Source organism: Rhineura floridana, chromosome 2, assembly GCF_030035675.1.
Source record: "Rhineura floridana isolate rRhiFlo1 chromosome 2, rRhiFlo1.hap2, whole genome shotgun sequence".
In the NCBI taxonomy this organism is placed as follows: Eukaryota; Metazoa; Chordata; class Lepidosauria; order Squamata; family Rhineuridae; genus Rhineura; species Rhineura floridana.
This window is the reverse complement of record NC_084481.1, coordinates 100,478,449-100,495,234: the sequence shown is the minus strand read 5'-3', so window position 1 is coordinate 100,495,234 and position 16,786 is coordinate 100,478,449. Positions and strand designations below refer to the sequence as shown.

The following is a 16,786-nucleotide window of genomic DNA, read 5'->3' as shown; positions in this document are numbered from 1 at the left end:
ACCCTCATTGAATATCCTTATCTCCATGGAGCAGTGAGCAAAATGAGGTGGTGCTGGTCCCATGGTAGAAGGCACACTTTGTAGACTGGGTATAGTGCAATGATCCCTCAGCAAAGAATGAAAAGGCAAAAGTTCTTGTGCAGTAACAGATGGCACTGAAACAACAAGCATACTCATACTCCTCATCTCAAAGAGAAAATGATGGCGTGCTCGGGGCTACGTGAACGAATTAGTCCTACGCGTTGTTCCTTACAACTAGCAAAAAGAGTTTGCTTCTTTTTTGAGAAACAAGTTTTTTTCTCTTATTTCTTGAGATTCTAAGATTGTGATTTGATACAAACACTATTATTGGAGCCTGGAGAATTAGCCCTGCTTTGGTTCTGCATGTGCTCAGTGGTATCTTCTGTCTTCTAGGACTCTGAGTTTAGTAATGCTGACCAGATGGATCTATATGACGACGTACTAGCTGCCAGCTCACAACCTTCTGAAAGTTGCACTAGCAGCTCCGAGCCACCACCTGAAAACCGACAAGCGCAATCTCCTAAGCCAAACAGCAAATCACCTGCTATCCTGTATACCTACAGTGGGCTGCGTAATAAGAGAGCTGCTGTTTATGTGGGCAGCTTCTCTTGGGTGAGTGTGTTCTTTAATCAGAGCAGAAGTAAAGGGCAAAACAAACCTGGCTGTTGGAGAAAACCCTCTGACTGTGTGGAAAGGTCCTATCTGCATTTCAGTCTTACTACAGACCTACAGTTCTTTGATAATGTGTAGTGTCCCATGTAATTTGGTGGGTGGGTAGCTTTGCTGCTGCTCAACATCTTCAGTCCTCACAAGAAGACACTGGAGGGATAGCAAGAGCATTTGTTTTCATTGTGATGCATGGTTACATGTAGGACATTTTTACCCTGCTTTTCTCACAAAGGCTCAACAGTGGCTTCCAATAAATAAGCTGCAGCAGCTGTAGTTGAACTGCCTGGGGTGAACATTTCATTCTGTACTAAAAAACATAGCACATCTCATGGTTGGAGAATGTGATGCCCTTGCACTAGAAGTGTAACTTTTAAGAAAAATGGACCGGCACAACAAATCAGGAACACATTTATTGTACTTTAAAAAATATACTAATAATGGAATAAGACCCTTATAATGCAAATTTACAAGCATTTTCACTCAGTTTTCTAATGATTAAAGATTCATGCAGTTGGGCCGTGTTGTGTCATGATTTAGGGTGTGCAGACTGATTCATGCCCCAATACAGTTATCTTTAATAGCTCAGTAAATCTGCCTGTGATATATGCTGGGGAGTGGGGATTGCTGCTGCTCCTTCAGTCACTGGGGTCTGTCTAGAAGTTGCATCTTCTCGGAAGATATGTGTTCTAAACCTCACTCCCCTACCAATCCTAAACTCATAAAGTGGTTATGGAGTGGGTGGAGGTTGTATGAAATATTCCTTCATTAGGCTATAATAGAGGAACATTATAGGAACCTGAGAAGGAAGAATTGTATTACTAATATTTATTTATTTGTTTTATTTATACCCTGCCTTATGGCCAAAAGGCCCTCAAGGCAGCTTACAAGAAAAAACACAGATGCAGGAATACATCCATAAAACAATAAAATTTACAAAATTACAAAATTAATTTACAAAATTAAATAACATTATTAAAAAAACAGCGATTACAAAACTTCCAGTGAAAATACAGTGTGGTGCAGGTGCCTGAAGTGGCAGAAACATCTCAGGCTACCCCCAACAAAGCTGTGGGTTGGTTCTTTCTCTTTCCTTCTATATTTACAAGTCCGACACCTTCAGTTATATAATATATAATTATATATAATATAAGGTGGTGGAGATTCTATAAAAGTCTTCAGTTTATAATAGTGTGACTTTCTGCCTTCATATGTAGTGGACAACTGACCAGCAGCTGACCCGAATAATCCGTTCTGTGGGTGTCTATGATGTGGTGGAACTCAAGTTTGCTGAGAACAGAGCCAATGGCCAGTCCAAAGGGTGAGTGTTGCAAGACCTCTTCACAAAAGGACCCATCATGAGGGGCTGTTACTGTGGAAGGAACAATCTAGTGATCAGGATTGATAGGGTGGGTGGAAGTACGCACATCAGACTGGTTTTCTTCCTAATTTTAAGGTTGCCTAAAAAGTCTCCAATTCGGATGCCACTATCTACAAAGTAAATGGCTGTTTGTTGTAAGTGATCCAGGAAAGTGGTGGGCTGTGTCCAGTTCTACAGAACAATCTCTTGGCTATGTGCTATTTTCTGCTGCTTTTAATGACTGTGTTTGTAGGACCTGAAAATTCTGCACTATTAATTGGGCCATGGCTGTGGAGAAATACATGCTGTTCTGCTAAATCTTTACTGAGAGATTATTTAGATGAGGAATGGGGGAACTCTGGGCCTGTGGTCCAGATCTGGCCCTTGGAGGGTTCCCATCCCGCTGCCAAGACCTCATCCTCAGCTTCCATGCTGACTGGAGGGAATTCTTTTCCTCCCCAGCCAGCATAACAGTGCAGCAGGTTTGAGGCACAGGGACCTGATTTGGATATGTTCTGCAGTGGGAGGCAAAGGAGCAAAGCACTTCTTACGCCTGATATGGATTGCCCCCTCACCTACAGTAATGTTGGGATAGAAGTTTCTGTTGAAGCAAATGGGAAGTTTTCTCCAGTGCAAATTGCAGACTCTGCATGCGTGTGTGTATGTGAGTGATAATATGGTGTGTGTGTGAATGGGTGGGGATGTGGAGTATATGTAAGAGTGGAAGAGCGGCCCTGTCTAATTTTTACTCCAGCCCTACACACCATTGACATGTAGCCATGATTTATTTATTTATTTATTATGATGATGATTTGATTTATATCCCGCCCTTCCTCCCAGCAGGAGCCCAGACCTTGGGGGTGGGGAAAGGTTCATTTGATTTTCCTGTGGCTCTATGAACAGGTATGCAGAAGTGGTGGTTGCCTCGGAGAATTCCGTTCACAAACTTCTAGAGCTGCTACCAGGGAAGATTCTTAATGGAGATAAAGTGGAAGTGAAGTTGGCTACCCGGCAAAACCTTGCACAGTTTGAGGCACAGGCACGAAAAAGTAAGTTTAAATCATGGGGGGGGGACTAAGTAGGGAGCAAGGTAGAAAAAAGGGGCATTTGTTAGTTCTTAGAGAATCTTGAGCGGAGCTTTAAGCCAGAAACAAATTAAGGTACAGTTTGATGTGTGTGAATACCCAGGTGTGTCCATGTATTTTCTTTTTCTGTTGCTGCTGAGTAAAGCCTAACCAGACATTATGATCCTCTTCTAAGTTACATGATTTGAGGATCCTTCCTAGTCTGTTGCACACCCTCCTCTAAATGAATGGGCTTAGGCTGTTGAAGCTGGTATCATAGCTAGGACCCTCCATTATATGTGAATAGCTCCCCTCTGGACCTTCTCCAGAATTTGTGCATCCCTGAAGAGGTAAGGTGCCCAGTATTGGATGCAGTGCTCCATCTGGGGCCTCACCCCTTGGCTCTATAATGCCAATAGATGCTTCTTATTGTCAGTTTGTTCAGATAATGCCTCATGGAGCTCTTTGGTGTTGAAGGTACTATCTTTCTGATGATATGTACAAGATTTTGATTGCCTAAGGCCACGGTAGATTACATAACCATTTAGTACTATTTCCTTTGTCTTTACCAGATTTAATCTGGATAGTTAACATCCACCATTTCTATGATGCTGTGATAATCTCCCAGTTGTCTAAAATCACAGCCTTACCAGCGTTAACAGCTTCCATGTTCTGCCCTAGAAAGTGGCTGAATTTCAGTACTTGAAAGTACTGTTATTTCTATGTCTATTATCTCAACGGGGTGTCATGATGCTAGTCCACTTCTCTGTGGTAGGCATATCAGTCAGTTGTTGTGGAATCATAAGATGAAGCATAGCTGCTTTTAGCCCTGATCAAGCTTTTCCCTATGAAAAACTGCTTAAAAGGGCTTATCTTGTCTTCACTAGGAGGTCGCGCTGGTGAATGGCAACGTCTGACAGTAACCATGGCACGTCACCATTTTTGACAAGGCCTTCGTAAATGACTTCTTCCACTTTGTGATTCCTTGCCCAAAGGGCCTGAGAAATACAAATTTGTTTTTAGTAGTTTTCCTTATTCAGACAAATGAATACAATAAAGAAAAAAATGCCTAAATGTTAAGAGTTTGAAGCTCCCTTTATTGTATTCATTTCCTATTTATTACAAAGGAAAGCTAAAACTGGTTTTCCTTCAGTGACCATGAATTTTAATTGTGATTCAGGCACGTGCTTAGTTTGAAACATGAATGTTATCCTGGACTTGCTGCCACCAGTTCTTATGTGGCAGTGGTATAGCAGTTTTCTGTGTCCACAATTGTGTGTCATTGGAATTGTCTGATTATGTTTTTTTTTTCTTTTGAAATGTTTCCCAACTATATTTGCAGTTAGTAAACTTTGTCACATTGGGACAAGATCGCAATATGCTCCCAAATCCACCTTCTCAATATTCTGCCAAGGAATCTTTTGCATTCTTTTATTGATTATTGATTTCTTTCAATGATGTTTTAGATTCTCTGTCTCTTGGATAAGGTTCTTAATTTAAAAAAAATGTATCACATCTCTCATTTCACACTATAGTTGAGCTTATTGTATATTAAAATTCCTAATCAAATTAAGATGACATAGCTTTTTTTAACCTGAGGTTTTTTAAAAAATGGCTTTAAGCAGACATTGTAAATCTTTGTAAATACTTCCTGTAATGCCCTTTCATATTATTACCATCTTGGTTTTGTGTCAAATAAAGTTGACTCGTAAGTACAGTACTTTGGTCAGCATGGCTTTATTATTTCTGTGGGGTCCGTAACTCCTCAGTGGGAAGAATAAAGGCGAAATGTTTCCAAATCAGAATGTTTTCTGACTTTGTAGCCAAGCAACTGACCCATGGAACAATGGTAGATAGTATTAAATGCCTTCTTAAAATTCAAGTTCCCACAACTATCCATTGGCAGTACTTAGGTATTTTCCCCTGGTTTTTCTAATGTTGCATTTATTTAAAATGTTAATTTCTTTATTATATCCATAGTATTCATGGCATTGTCCACCACCTGAATCTAATATTATTCATGCAGTGATGCCCTAATTAGTTAATATCTGATGCTATATCTTAAACTACATTGATCTCAACAGGACTATTATCTTCATTCCATAGATAATTTCTTATTTTAGGTAGGAGCAGATTTGCTTACTCATTTCATTTACAAATTAAGATTTAAAGGTTTCTATGCATTCACATATTTATTTCCCCTGTGAGAATGGAAATGTGGATTATTTTTTGGAGTTGGTAAAGAGCTCTCACTTCCACAGCTGTTCAGAAAGCAGTTCAGTGATTCTTATAAACAGCAGCATGTATGCAGTGGAAGCCTGTTGATATTTGTGTTTATATACAGCAGTGTATCTGCATATAATGCAAGCTTGTTGATACCGTCATACTAGCTTTTGATACTTTACTTTCTCTAAGGATTGTGCTGAAAGAACAAAAAGGTTCTGTTGAGTGCATTTCTTAAGCAATATGTTCCTTAGGTAACTCTCATCCTGGGATGAGAGTTAAGCCAATCTGCCAATTGTGGATCTTGAGAAGTCTATATATTGAGTGTAGAATTAGAATTTTCACATTTGAATATAACGGAAAAGGAGTAAGGATTAATACTATATCCCATTAGTGATTTTTATTGGAGAAGACCTTTTTTGCATAATCCACAGCTTCTATTGTGTTAACTAGAATTTCAGATAAATTTTACATCACTGTTTAAGAGAATTAGATCAGTAGGAAGACCATTCATCTACAGCTTTGCATCCTTGTAGCTTTTAGCTTTAAGGATTTCACTGTAGCTCAGTGTAGAGTAACTGCTTTGCATACAAATGGGTCCACATTGAATCCATGGCATCTCCAGATGGGGGGGAAATTCTTGTCTAAAACCCAGACAGCCACTACCAGTCAGTGTATACTATACTGAACTAGGTGGGCCAACGGTCTGACTTGGTATAAGTCAGTTTCCTGTGTTCCAGTCACCAGGTGATACCCAATTGTGGGATTCCATTGGCCTAATGGACATACTTGCATTGACCCAAATGAAACTCCACTCATGCAGCATTGAATACAACACATTCTATTTTAGTTGCCACTGTACCAAAGAGTCAGTTAGTCAAATATTCCCCTAACATTCAGCAAGATTCAATTAACTTCCTACTATCCATAGCGTCCGATTTTTAGTTCTTTTCTCTTGTAACTTCCTGATTTTGCTTTTTCTTAAATTAGCACATTTAATACATTTATTTTTGATAGTGTGTGATCTTCTAAGCCAGGGGTTCCCAAACTGTTGTCTGTGGTTCATCAGTGGGCTGCAAGCTTCATTCAGGTTGTCTGTGGATTTGTGGTTGAAGATGGAAGACAGCACGTCCATCACATTGAAAATTCATATTGGTTTTTAATTGTATTTTTGTTTTATTCTTACATTGCATTTTATTGTATTACATTTTGAATTCTATGGAATTACAATTACAATTGCCACAATAGGCAGAAAAATCATTAAGTGCTCTGCCAAGAGCAAATTTCAAGGGGTTCGGAGTTTGGAGGTTCAAGGGGTTCAAGGAGTTTGGAGACCATTGTTCTCAGCTTTAGTTACATTTAAAAAAGTGTATTTTAATTTACATTTATATATAATGTGGCATACTGACTAAGATTGAGTTGTAAACAAGAAAGAGAGTCCCCAGGTCAAATTTCAGCTTGGCCAAGAACTCATTCAGTAAGTGTCATTAGGTAATCCCCTCTTACTCAGCTTCAGCACCCATCTACAACCTTAGGGATAAAGACCTGTCCAGTAGGATTATCAGGTTTGCTGAGCTAATACGTAAAGTGTTTTGAGCACTCACTAAAGCACTATGTAAATGTTAAATATTACTTTTAATACTCAGGTAAAATATATTTCACTGGAAGTGAATGGTATAAAATGTACTCAAGACATTCTAAGGGCATAAATTAAATGGGCTCAGTTGTTTAAGTGATATTTGAATGTATCTAGGCATCTAAGTAGCATGTCATGATGTCTGCGTGATTCATATATAACCTTCAGTTCCCACTGAATAATTCTGTTCACATTACAACTATCTCTGTTGACATAGCACACAACACTTAAGAGAGCTCATACAGGTTTCTTAGCAGAGATTGGGAATGCACATTTCCTGTGCAAGAAGGTAATTGGATCTCTAGATACATCAACTTTTGCCCAAACCAATCCAAACACCGTGCACACATACCAGTGAAGCGCCTTATGTGCACGTATCTGAGATAAGAGGTCTGCTACTTGAGCAAGGTGGGATTACACTTCAGAGGGATGACTATTGACATGGGTGTGCTTATTAGCAAGTGGGGGATGTTTTGTTAGAAAACTGACTTCCTGTAACTATCCAACTGTCAGTGTTGAGTGCTTTTCCTCTTCTGTGATGTCTGACAGGGGTGCCTCCGAGGGCTCACTCAAGGGATTCCTCCGACTCTGTAGACGGCCGAGCTACTCCAACGGAAAATACTGTGCCACCGCCGCGCATTGAGAAGCCTCCTGTTTTGCCTTTCTTCAACCGCCCTCCTTCTGCACTTCCTCTCATGGGGCTACCACCTCCACCAATACCACCCCCTCCGCCACTTTCCTCAAGTTTTGGGGTTCCACCTCCCCCACCTGGAATTCACTACCAGCACCTAATGCCCCCTCCCCCTCGACTTCCTCCCCACCTCACTGTGCCACCTCCTGGGGCAGTGCCACCTGCATTGCACCTCAACCCAGCCTTCTTCCCCCCACCAAATGCAGCAATGGGGCCTCCGCCAGACTCCTATAGCAAGGCATCTGCACCATACAACCACAGCAGGTGAGAACAAACCCATTTTCCAGGAAATATAGGAGTACCTTGAAACTGGAGGGAATGCAAAGAACAGTATCTAAGCTGCTTGGTTAGTGAGCCTGCAAACCTAATTTACAAAGGGGCTTTGTGTTCTTGTTAGTATACAAAATGTGGAGGTTTGACTAGATGTTAAACCAATGTTACTTAATGCCTGCTTTGGGGAGGGGAGTAGTACCTGGGCAGCCACTCACTGCTCTTTTGGATGGCCTTTAATTTCCATGTATGTGAGCAAGGGACGTTGTCACAGTTCTGCTTGTAGCTGTGTGTCTTCTGCCTCTGAGTAATGGGTGTATATTTGTGTACTGCAGCCGGGAGTTGGGCCCATTGCCGCCTCCTGTCAGTGAAGCTGAATTTGAAGATATCATGAACAGGAATCGAGCAATTTCCAGCAGTGCCATTTCCAAAGCTGTGTCTGGTGCCAGTGCAGGTAACCAGGGCTGGCTGCTGCTATCAACTTCCATTTCTAACTCTTGGGCTCGGTGTTACCATGTTGCCTTTTCTTTTTTATTTCACAGGAGATTACAGTGATGCTATTGAGACCCTGCTTACAGCCATTGCTGTGATTAAACAGTCGCGTGTAGCGAATGATGAGCGGTGTAGAGTCCTTATCTCATCCCTCAAGGATTGTCTTCATGGCATTGAAGCCAAGTCTTACAGCATGGGCACCAGTAGCAGCTCCTCCAGGTGAGCTCCAGACAGAATTATTGTCCAAGCAATCTATCTGGGTTTATTTTTGCTGATGATTAAGTCTCAGTTTTGCTCTGGTACCCTTCCTGGGCTTTTTACAGCCAGGTAGGAATATGTGCCTTTTGCAGGGGAAATAGTCTCTTTATTGCACCTTATCTAAAATCGAGTATCTGTCTTTATTTTTCAGAAAAAGGCACCGGTCTCGAGATAGATCACCCAGTCGGTCTCGTGAAAGCAGTAGGAGGCACCGAGATGTGGTCCATAATGAAGATCGGCATGAGGACTATTTCCAAGAAAGAAGCCGAGAGCATGAGAGACATAGAGACAGGGACAGAGAAAGAGACCGGCATCACTGAGAGAAGTGAGAGGCCTTTCCAGGGTGCTTTCTCTCCCCCCTCCCCCCCTCCCAGTATCTTTTCCCTTCCAAAAAGAGCACCCCTTCTCTTCAAGTTGAGTATCATCCCTCTTGTAGATGCTGGCTAGGTAAGGTCCATTTCTCTTATATTCTGAAAGACTTTCCATGGTTTAATCTCACACTTCAGTGAGTAGAATGCATCTTAAGCTACTGAGGACAAATACACACTTCTTTGTGTTCTCCGGGCTGTATGTTCTGCTAGGTAAGAACTCTCAAATAGAAGGGAGTCATTCCCCCTCATATCTCTTCCCTGATTGGCTTGCAGTTTGAATTCTATGCTTAAGCTGTTTATTGTCTACCTTAGTAGATTTGTAGTGTATGATCTGCCAGCTGGGCTCTGAGTAACGGAGAATCTCAGACTAACTGTGCAACTTTGCCATGGCTCTTTTCCTTATTGTTTCGTACTGTGACTAGTGCTTTGATTCTGTGGGTAAGAATCAGATGCTGTGATAAATGTCAGTGGCCCAGTTCACATATCACAATAAGCCATGGTTAATGGTTACTCTGAACTAGCAGCGTGCTAATGCAAACTACTCAATTGCTCCCGCTTTGCTCCTCCATTAGCATGAACAAACCACAGTTAGCAGGCCAAGGTTTGTTCTTGGGTTGCTGATTATTGTTTGGGAGAAACAAGCTCTGATTCCAGTTCATGTGTTAATGACAAGCCATGCTTTGTGGCTTGTTGTTCCCACTCGTGCCGGGGAGAAGCAAAATAACAGTGGGCAGTGTGCACCAGCATGATACACACTTGTGGCAAGCTATTAATCTTGCCAGAACATGTAAACTGAGCCATTGTGAAGTTAAACAAAGGACAAGAGGTAAACTTTTGGAAAAACGAGAACCATGTTCTTCATTTTTGCTTTGTTTGTGGGCACTGAACTTTCTGAGCTTTTTTAAAGCTCAGAAGTTCAAGAAGTCTTAAAGAACTAGAAAATGTAGAAATCTGTGGTATTCAGTGCTAATCCTACTCAGCATAAACTCATTGAAGTTAATGGACATGGCTTAGGTTCATTAATTTCAGTTGGTCTACTCTGAGGAGGACTTAGTTTAATACAACCCAGTATACTCCATGTAAATACATTTTAAAAAGCAGGATCAGAACCAAAGAGCTCATTTACTCATGCTGAATTTAGTCAGTTGGATTCAGACTTGTCCCTCTGTGAATGGAAGGGCTTCTTCTGTTTTGCAGAGGAAATGAAGATCTAGCAGAAGCTCCCCAGTGGGACTTACTGTCACCTGCCCCCCCCCCAAGCATCATTGCCCACTTTGTTCTGGTGGATTCTCCAATCCTCTAGAGCAGCTTTTCAGGGGAAAGAGGAATTGACAAAAATCACCTTGCCAGTCCCTTCCTCCAGTGTGAGCAGCTCTTCACTTAGCACATGTCTGGATCCAGCCTGTTTTCAGAGGAATTCTGAAAATGTTGATGTCATGTTTTTAAAAATATTCTAGTTCTTGTGGTTGTGGAGCATAAATGTGTAGAAACCAAACTTGCTCAGCAGGTGGTAGGGACTGTTTTCATCTCCTTTTTAAAAAAAAACATTTTCAGTCCCCTTCTCTAGTCCTTTAAAAATTGGGACACAAAATATAAAACAATAAAAGCATGCAAACCTTACCAGTACACAAATTTATTGCAGTAATAGAATCTGAAAATTCTTAGGATGATATTCAGTGCTAGTACTACTCAGTGTAGACCCATTGAAGTTAATAGACATGAGTAACTTAGGTTAATTAATTTTATCATAGAATCATAGAGTTGGAAGGGGCCTTGTAGGCCATCGAGCCCAACCCCCTGCTCACAGCAGAAAATCCACAGCTAGAGCATCTCCCGCAGATAGCTGTCCAGCCTCTGCTTGAAGACATCCAGCGAAGGGGATCCCACCACCTCCCTAGGCAGTCGGTTCCATTGCCGAACTGCCCTTACTGTCAAGAAGTTCCTTCTAATGTCCAATCTGAATCTACGCTCCTGCAACTTAAAACCATTAGACCTAGTCCTACCCTCTGGGGCAGCAGTGAACAAATCTGTACCCTCCTTTATGTGACAGCCCTTCAGGTACTTAAAGAGTGCAATCATGTCACCCCTCAGCCTTCTCTTCACCAGACTGAACATGCCAAGTTCCTTCAACCTTTCCTCATAAGACTTGTTCTCCATACCGGCTATCGTCCTCGTCGCCCTCTTCTGAACCCGCTCTAATTTGTCTATATCTTTCTTAAAATGAGGTGCCCAGAACTGAACGCAGTATTCCAGATGAGGCCTGACTAATGCAGAATATAGTGGGACTATTACTTCCCTCGACCTGGAAACTATAGTTCTGTTTATGCAGCCCAAAACCGCGTTTGCCTTTTTTGCCGCAGCATCACACTGCTGGGTCATGTTCAACTTGTGATCCACTACAATTCCAAGGTCCTTCTCACACGCACTACTGCTAAGCTGGGTATTTCCCATCCTGTACCCATGCATTTTGTTTTTGTGGCCTAAATGCAGAATCCTGCATTTGTCTTTATTGAATGTCATTTTATTAATTTCAGCCCAATTTTCTAGTCTATCCAGGTCCCTTTGGATTTTATTCCTGTCTTCCATTGTGTTAGCTATCCCTCCCAGTTTCGTATCATCCGCAAACTTCATAAGGCTTCCCTCCACCCCATCATCTAAGTCATTGATAAAAATGTTGAAGAGTATCGGCCCCAGGACAGAACCCTGTGGCACTCCACTCGAGACCTCCTTCCAGTCCGAAGCAGAGCCACCGACGACCACTCTTTGAGTACGGTTTTCCAACCAGTTGTGAATCCACCTGACAGTATTTCCATGTAGTCCGCATTTGACTAGTTTGCTAATCAAAAGGTCGTGGGGGACTTTGTCAAATGCTTTGCTGAAATCTAGATAGATGACATCTACAGCATTTCCACCATCTACTAGGCTAGTGACCCGATCAAAAAAAGAGATGAGATTAGTTTGACAGGATTTTTTCTTGACAAACCCATGTTGGCTCCTTCTAATCACAGCATTGTCATCTAGATAGTTGCCATTGGACTTTTTTATTATCCGTTCTAATATCTTTCCCGGTATTGAAGTCAGACTGACCGGCCTGTAATTCCCCGGATCTTCTTTTTAACCCTTTTTAAAGAGCGGGACGACGTTTGCCCGTCTCCATTCCTCCGGCACCTCTCCCATTCTCCATGATTTCTCAAAGATGATGGCAAGAGGTTCCGAGAGTACATCTGCAAGTTCCTTCAATACTCTGGGATGCAGTTCATCAGGCCCTGGAGATTTGAACTCATTTATGTTAACTAGGTATTTCCTGACTATCTCCTTATCAATCTTGAACTGCAATCCCGACCCCTTACTGAGATTGCTACCGATGCAAGGTTGCACACTGTTCCCTTTTTGGGAGAAAACGGAGGCAAAATAGGCATTGAGCAGTTCTGCCTTTTCCTTGTTATCTGTCAACATTTTGCCATCCTCATTGAGCAGCAGTCTCACCGTTTCCTTGGTCTTTCTCTTGCTTCGAACATATCTGAAAAACCCCTTTTTGTTGTTCCTCGCTTCCCTCGCCAGCCTCAGCTCATTCTGGGTTTTAGCTTTCCTTACGCTATTCCTGCAAGCCCGAGCCGCTCGTCGGTACTCTTCCTTGGTGATGCGTCCTTCCTTCCATTCTTTATACATGCTCTTTTTTACTTTTACCTCCTCCACCAGTCTTCCGTGTAGCCACATTGGCTTTTTCCGATGTCTTCCATTTTTCTTCCTCTTTGGAATTGTTTGCGATTGCGCTTTTTGTAATACATTCTTCATGAACTCCCACGCTTCTTGGGCTCCTTTTTTCTTTAGTCTATCTAGCCACGGGATCCCACCCATCATTTCCCTGAGCTTGCTAAAATCGACTTTCCTGAAATCCAAGGTCCATGTTTGACTATATTCTTCTTTGGCTTTCCCCAGAGTCACGAATTCCAGCATTACGTGGTCACTTTCCCCCAAGGTACCGACCGCTTTAATTCCCGTGACCAATTCGTCTGTGTTAGTTAAGATCAGGTCCAGGATTGCCGATCCCCTTGTCCTTCTTCTACTTTTTGAAAGAGGAAATTATCAGCAAGGCCCATCCGGAATTTGTTGGAGGCTTTGTGCTTCGCAGAGTTTGTCTCCCAACGGATATCCGAGTAGTTGAAGTCCCCCATCACTACTACTTCTTGCCTCCTTGAGATTTCAGAGATTTGTTTGAGAAAGGCCTTGTCTACCACCTCTTCTTGGCCAGGGTTGGTCTACTCTGAGTAAGACTAAGTTGAATACAACCCATACTGAAGAACCTGGTCTTCTGGTGATTTTAAGTTTCCCACACAGCATTGGGACACTTTTTATTCCAGACCAATAAATACTAAACCATACAACTTAAGCCTTGTAATAAATTCTCCAGCTGGAAAAAAGATTTGTACACAACAATTAAACCCTGCCCTGGATTCTACATGGTCTCCCAAATTTATTTGTTCATAGGCAGTGTTGATAACTCCAGGCTAGATCTTCTAATATCACCACTTAACATCTTAACTTGTTTTGTTTTCTAAGTGTGTTCACAAGATGCTTTTGTCCTACCTGGACAAAGTGATTGTGTCTGAGGCTGTAACTGCAAGCATCAAATTCAGATGCTGTCATCATTACTGTGTTTTTTTTTTATCAGTGGAATTCCCTGCTGAGCCCACGACTCGCAGATATAAAAACTCTTTGAAGAGATGATTATATCTCTTGTGTCCCAATTACACTATGTTCAAGTGTGTTGGTCTTGTTTACCTCTGTGTAAAACCAACAAACCCATCACAAATCTAATTGACACGTATTATTCATGATTCCCAGACTTAGCTTGTAAGAGGCATCGTGGAGTGAGATTGCAAAGAAATAAAGTGCACATCTTTTATTTCCTTAGGAGCATCACAGACGATATTCTCTAACATGAAAAAATATGCAGGGAAGGGCCGTAGCTCAGTGGTAGAGCGTCTGCTTTCCATGCAGAAGGTCCCAGGTTTGATTCTTGGCATCTCCAGGTAGGGCCAGGAATGTACCCAAGTCTGGAAGCCTAGAGAGCCACTGCTAGTCAGTGTAGAGAATACTGAGCTTGATGTACCAATGGTCTGACTCAGTATAAGGCAGCTTCCTCTGTTCCTACAATTTTGAATTAAGCCCTGCTAGCTAATTTTATTCTGTTGCTATCTGCCTTGGGTGCCCTGGAGTAGAAACGACAGTCTCCTTGCAGTCTCCCCACCCTCTGTGCTTCATGAACGTGCATAGGACCTGCGGTGGTGATGAGTTTGACAAGAATAGGGTTGCTTGATTAGGTAGGGCGTTGTGTCTAGTCCAGTTCAACTATGAGTTAAAACAAGCCTCTAGCCTCAGTTCCCTTTTGCATGTGGAAATGACAATGACTTCATCCAGGGTTAATAAGCAAAATTCTTAACAAACGTTCTCTTTTGAAGTGCTGTAGAAATAACTGTTTCTGCTTTGGTTTTGTGTTTTTTTGCAGGAGCATAGGAAGCATTCAGTGTTTTTATGGACTCTTAATCTCCTCTCCTTAATCAAGACTAAAAGATGGAGGCTTCTCCGCCCTCTCCTTCCCTCTGCTCTTTCCAGACCCCTTGGAAGGGACTTTGCCTGCAGAACTCCATCTGGCACACTATGGTATTGGGACCTGAGCTTTGCCTGTGTGCTGTTGCTGCTGCTTGGTGGAGAAACACTGAATGACTTGGAGTGTGGGAGGGGTTGTCTGAGCCACTGTGACCAGGGGGCCACTTCAATCCACGGATTCTTGGACCCAAAGAGAATGGTGCTTTCCACAGAGGTCTACCACCTCTTTCCTTTCCATGGCTTTTTTTAGGAGCACCTGGGAAGGAACCCATCCAGCTCATCTCTTGCAGGAAGAACTAGTGCTTCAGCACAGCACGAGGTGTCTGACCATAGTCTCACTGGAGCTTGTGTCCACGGTCCACACTGCTTTGTCTTCTCAGGCATCAAGGCATCCAGTCCTCCTTAAGTCTGATCCTTTTTCCAAAGCAGCTTCCGTCTTGCCCTCTAGCACCATTGTATACAGCTTAGAAAACAGTATTTCTTCCCCCTAGGGCGGAGGGCAGGCTGGCTGCTGCTTCCAGTCATCCTCCTTCTCCTCTTCCCCTGTTAGTTCTTTAAAAAGATCATCTCCATTCTATTTGGCTTCTTCTAGAGGGGCCTGTGTTGGTCAACTTGCTCACTACGTTGAGTCTCCCTTAAGAAATAGATTTGGCTCTGGTTATGGCAGATACCCTTTCCACAGATGATTTGCTAACAATTTTCTTTGCTTCATTTCATGCAATAGCTGCTCCAGTTGAAACTTCTTGCATAATCCTTTGTTTCTGGGGCCAGCCCCTCCCAGAGTGCCACCTTCCTTGTTGTAGAGGAAGCATTGTGAATGGAGATCTGACTGATGCAGTAGCATGGAATGGGGCAAAGTCAAGCTGAGGCTACCTGGAAGTTACTGAATGCAGTACACCCTGAGCATTTTTTAAAAAAATTTTTAATGTATGTGTTGAAAGTGTTGATTTAAGGTCCAGAACTTCCCATGCCGCAGCCTCATTTTAAACTGAGTTCATTTTGGAGTGGTTCACTGATGAGTTTGCTTCAGATATCACCATACTTCACTGATCTCTGGCATGCTAATCTAGGGAGACGATTAGAGATAGTGGAAAGCCTCTCTTCACACTGCCATTGTTAATTGTTATGTAATCATTACTAGGGTTGCTGGAGCCTGTCAGTCTTTCAGCTGTCAGCCCCTTCAAGCCAGTTGCATCAAAATCTGTGAGGAGCATTATGGGACAGGAGTGTCTGCAGAATTCTCAAACTCTCAGAGTTGCAACCTTTGGGTGTGCATTTTCAGCTTTCATTGCTCCTTCCTAGTCTGACCACCCCAGTTACTTAAAGTCAAGATAACACATTGTAACCTGGAATATGTAGTTTCCAGCACCTGGATCTTGTTAATAAGGCCAAGCATCTGTTGCATTCATGAACATTTAATGTGACCGTTCAGCTGCATGATGAAGCCCCCCCTTGTAGAAGGATCCTATCTGTCTCACAAAACAATTTTGTGGCCTAAAGAGGATGGATGGTGTCTGGCAAAGGATGTTACCATGTGATGCAGTACCTCATTTTGTACTGTTGATCAGAGGTGCTCAGCTCTAAATGTTTTTTTAAAGAGGGAAAAAGTTATGTAAACAAATGGAGTGACAACAAACTGTAAAATATTAAAAAAATTGATTGGAAAAGTTACTTTTTACATAATGGACATTTTTAGTTTGTTTTGAAATAATGGAAGTAAGAAGAAAAGAAATGAACAACAGAAACATAGCCTTGGTTTCCCTCAACTCACCTACCCCTGTTCTTCGTGATTTGATTTGTTTGTCTTTTCTGATAGGTTGGAGATTGTGTAATAAACTTGATGATATTGTCAATCTTTTATACTGCATTGTATGGTTTCTTTTCATTTTGTAACTCTTTTGAATGCTGGGTGAGCTGTTTTATAGAATCTCCATTAAATAAGATTGTTGGGGGAGGGCGGGAGTGTAATGTGACCTAAATATGGAAATTAAGGTACATAGATAAGACAGATACCACGTTTGGGCTGGGTGGTAGCCCTTGTACAACCATGGCTTTATGTATTGCTAAACTAATTCAAAACCCACTTTGTGTACACAAATTAAAATGACTTTTTAAAAGCTTAAA

The 16,786-nt window shown here is 42.0% G+C and overlaps 1 protein-coding gene and 1 non-coding gene across 5 annotated transcripts in view; both read left to right on the top strand.

The window, feature by feature from the left end:
- CPSF7 (cleavage and polyadenylation specific factor 7) overlaps nt 1-16,786 on the top strand; it is a 25,908-nt gene extending 9,122 nt beyond the window's left edge. For all 4 annotated transcript variants that reach the window (XM_061609805.1, XM_061609808.1, XM_061609806.1 and 1 more), the window contains exons 3-10: nt 415-633; nt 1,905-2,008; nt 2,951-3,096; nt 7,520-7,925; nt 8,267-8,385; nt 8,474-8,642; nt 8,833-9,006; nt 14,562-16,786. In XM_061609805.1, the coding sequence (XP_061465789.1) occupies nt 415-633; nt 1,905-2,008; nt 2,951-3,096; nt 7,520-7,925; nt 8,267-8,385; nt 8,474-8,642; nt 8,833-9,001 (1,332 nt within the window). In that variant the 3' untranslated portion in view covers nt 9,002-9,006; nt 14,562-16,786. The remainder of the gene's footprint in view (nt 1-414; nt 634-1,904; nt 2,009-2,950; nt 3,097-7,519; nt 7,926-8,266; nt 8,386-8,473; nt 8,643-8,832; nt 9,007-14,561) is intronic.
- On the top strand, nt 14,016-14,084 carry TRNAG-UCC (transfer RNA glycine (anticodon UCC)). Its single transcript has one exon. It is a non-coding gene; the product is annotated as a tRNA-Gly (tRNA).